At 63.8% G+C, this 792-nt stretch overlaps 1 protein-coding gene across 1 annotated transcript; it reads right to left on the bottom strand.

The window, feature by feature from the left end:
- Nucleotides 1-33: 33 nt before the first annotated feature.
- On the bottom strand, nucleotides 34-729 carry LOC104167044 (steroidogenic factor 1-like; the record flags this gene model as incomplete). Its single annotated transcript, XM_009707170.1, has 1 exon — nucleotides 34-729. A coding segment is annotated over one exon (696 nt), but the record flags the coding sequence as incomplete, so codon positions are not given.
- Between the last annotated feature and the right edge of the window lie 63 nt (nucleotides 730-792).

Genomic DNA, 792 nt, shown 5'->3' with positions numbered 1-792 from the left:
CGCCGCCTCACGGCATTTCAGCCCCAGTCCTACCTGCCTCACATCGCCCACCCAGTGCGGCATCCCTCCCCCCTGCCCAGGCTCCTACCTCCAGCTCCTTGAAGAAGATGCAGCTCCGTGCCCACTCCACGATGGAGAAGAGGGTCTGGTCAGCCATCTTGCACATGAGGCCGAAGGTGCTGAGCTTCTCGTGCCGGCCTTTGCCTTGCTCTTGCTGCAGGCAGGCCAGTATCCGCGCCTTCACCTGGGCCTCGTCGGGCTCCAGCTGCAGCAGCTTCAGGATGACCTCGGGGATGTCGGGAGGGGAGCTGCTGGGGTAGGTCTCTGGGTACATGTAGGCAGGCACGGACTCGTGCGCGTTTGTGTAGGGGTCTGGGTACTCGGACTTGATGGCGCGGCTGGGGAAGGAGGGGTAGTGGTAGCTGGCCAGCGGCGCGTGGCTGGGCACAGTTATTCCCAGGGAGGGCGTCCCGTAGGGGCTGCGCTCGTAGTCGACGGGCGTCAGGGCGGCAGGGTTGGGCGGCAAGGTCTTGGACATGGCGTGGATGCTGTGGATGGTGGAGGACAGGCTGTAGTCGTTCTGCACCGGGGACATGATCTGAGGCATGGTCTCCAGCTTGAAGCCGTTGGCGCGGATCAGAGCTTTCTTCTGCTGCTTTAAGGCACGGTCCCGCTTGTACATGGGTCCAAACTTGTTCCTCCCTCCGCGCATCCGATCTGCACGCACAGCTGGGGGCAGAGAGAGGGCAGAGGCTGCAGTGAACCTGCACGGAGGGAGACCAGTGCTTCCGC

Source organism: Cariama cristata, unplaced genomic scaffold, assembly GCF_000690535.1.
Source record: "Cariama cristata isolate BGI_N322 unplaced genomic scaffold, ASM69053v1 scaffold24080, whole genome shotgun sequence".
Taxonomy (NCBI): domain Eukaryota; kingdom Metazoa; phylum Chordata; class Aves; order Cariamiformes; family Cariamidae; genus Cariama; species Cariama cristata.
Note: the sequence above shows the minus strand (reverse complement) of the source record. Positions and strands in the feature narration are given on the sequence as shown.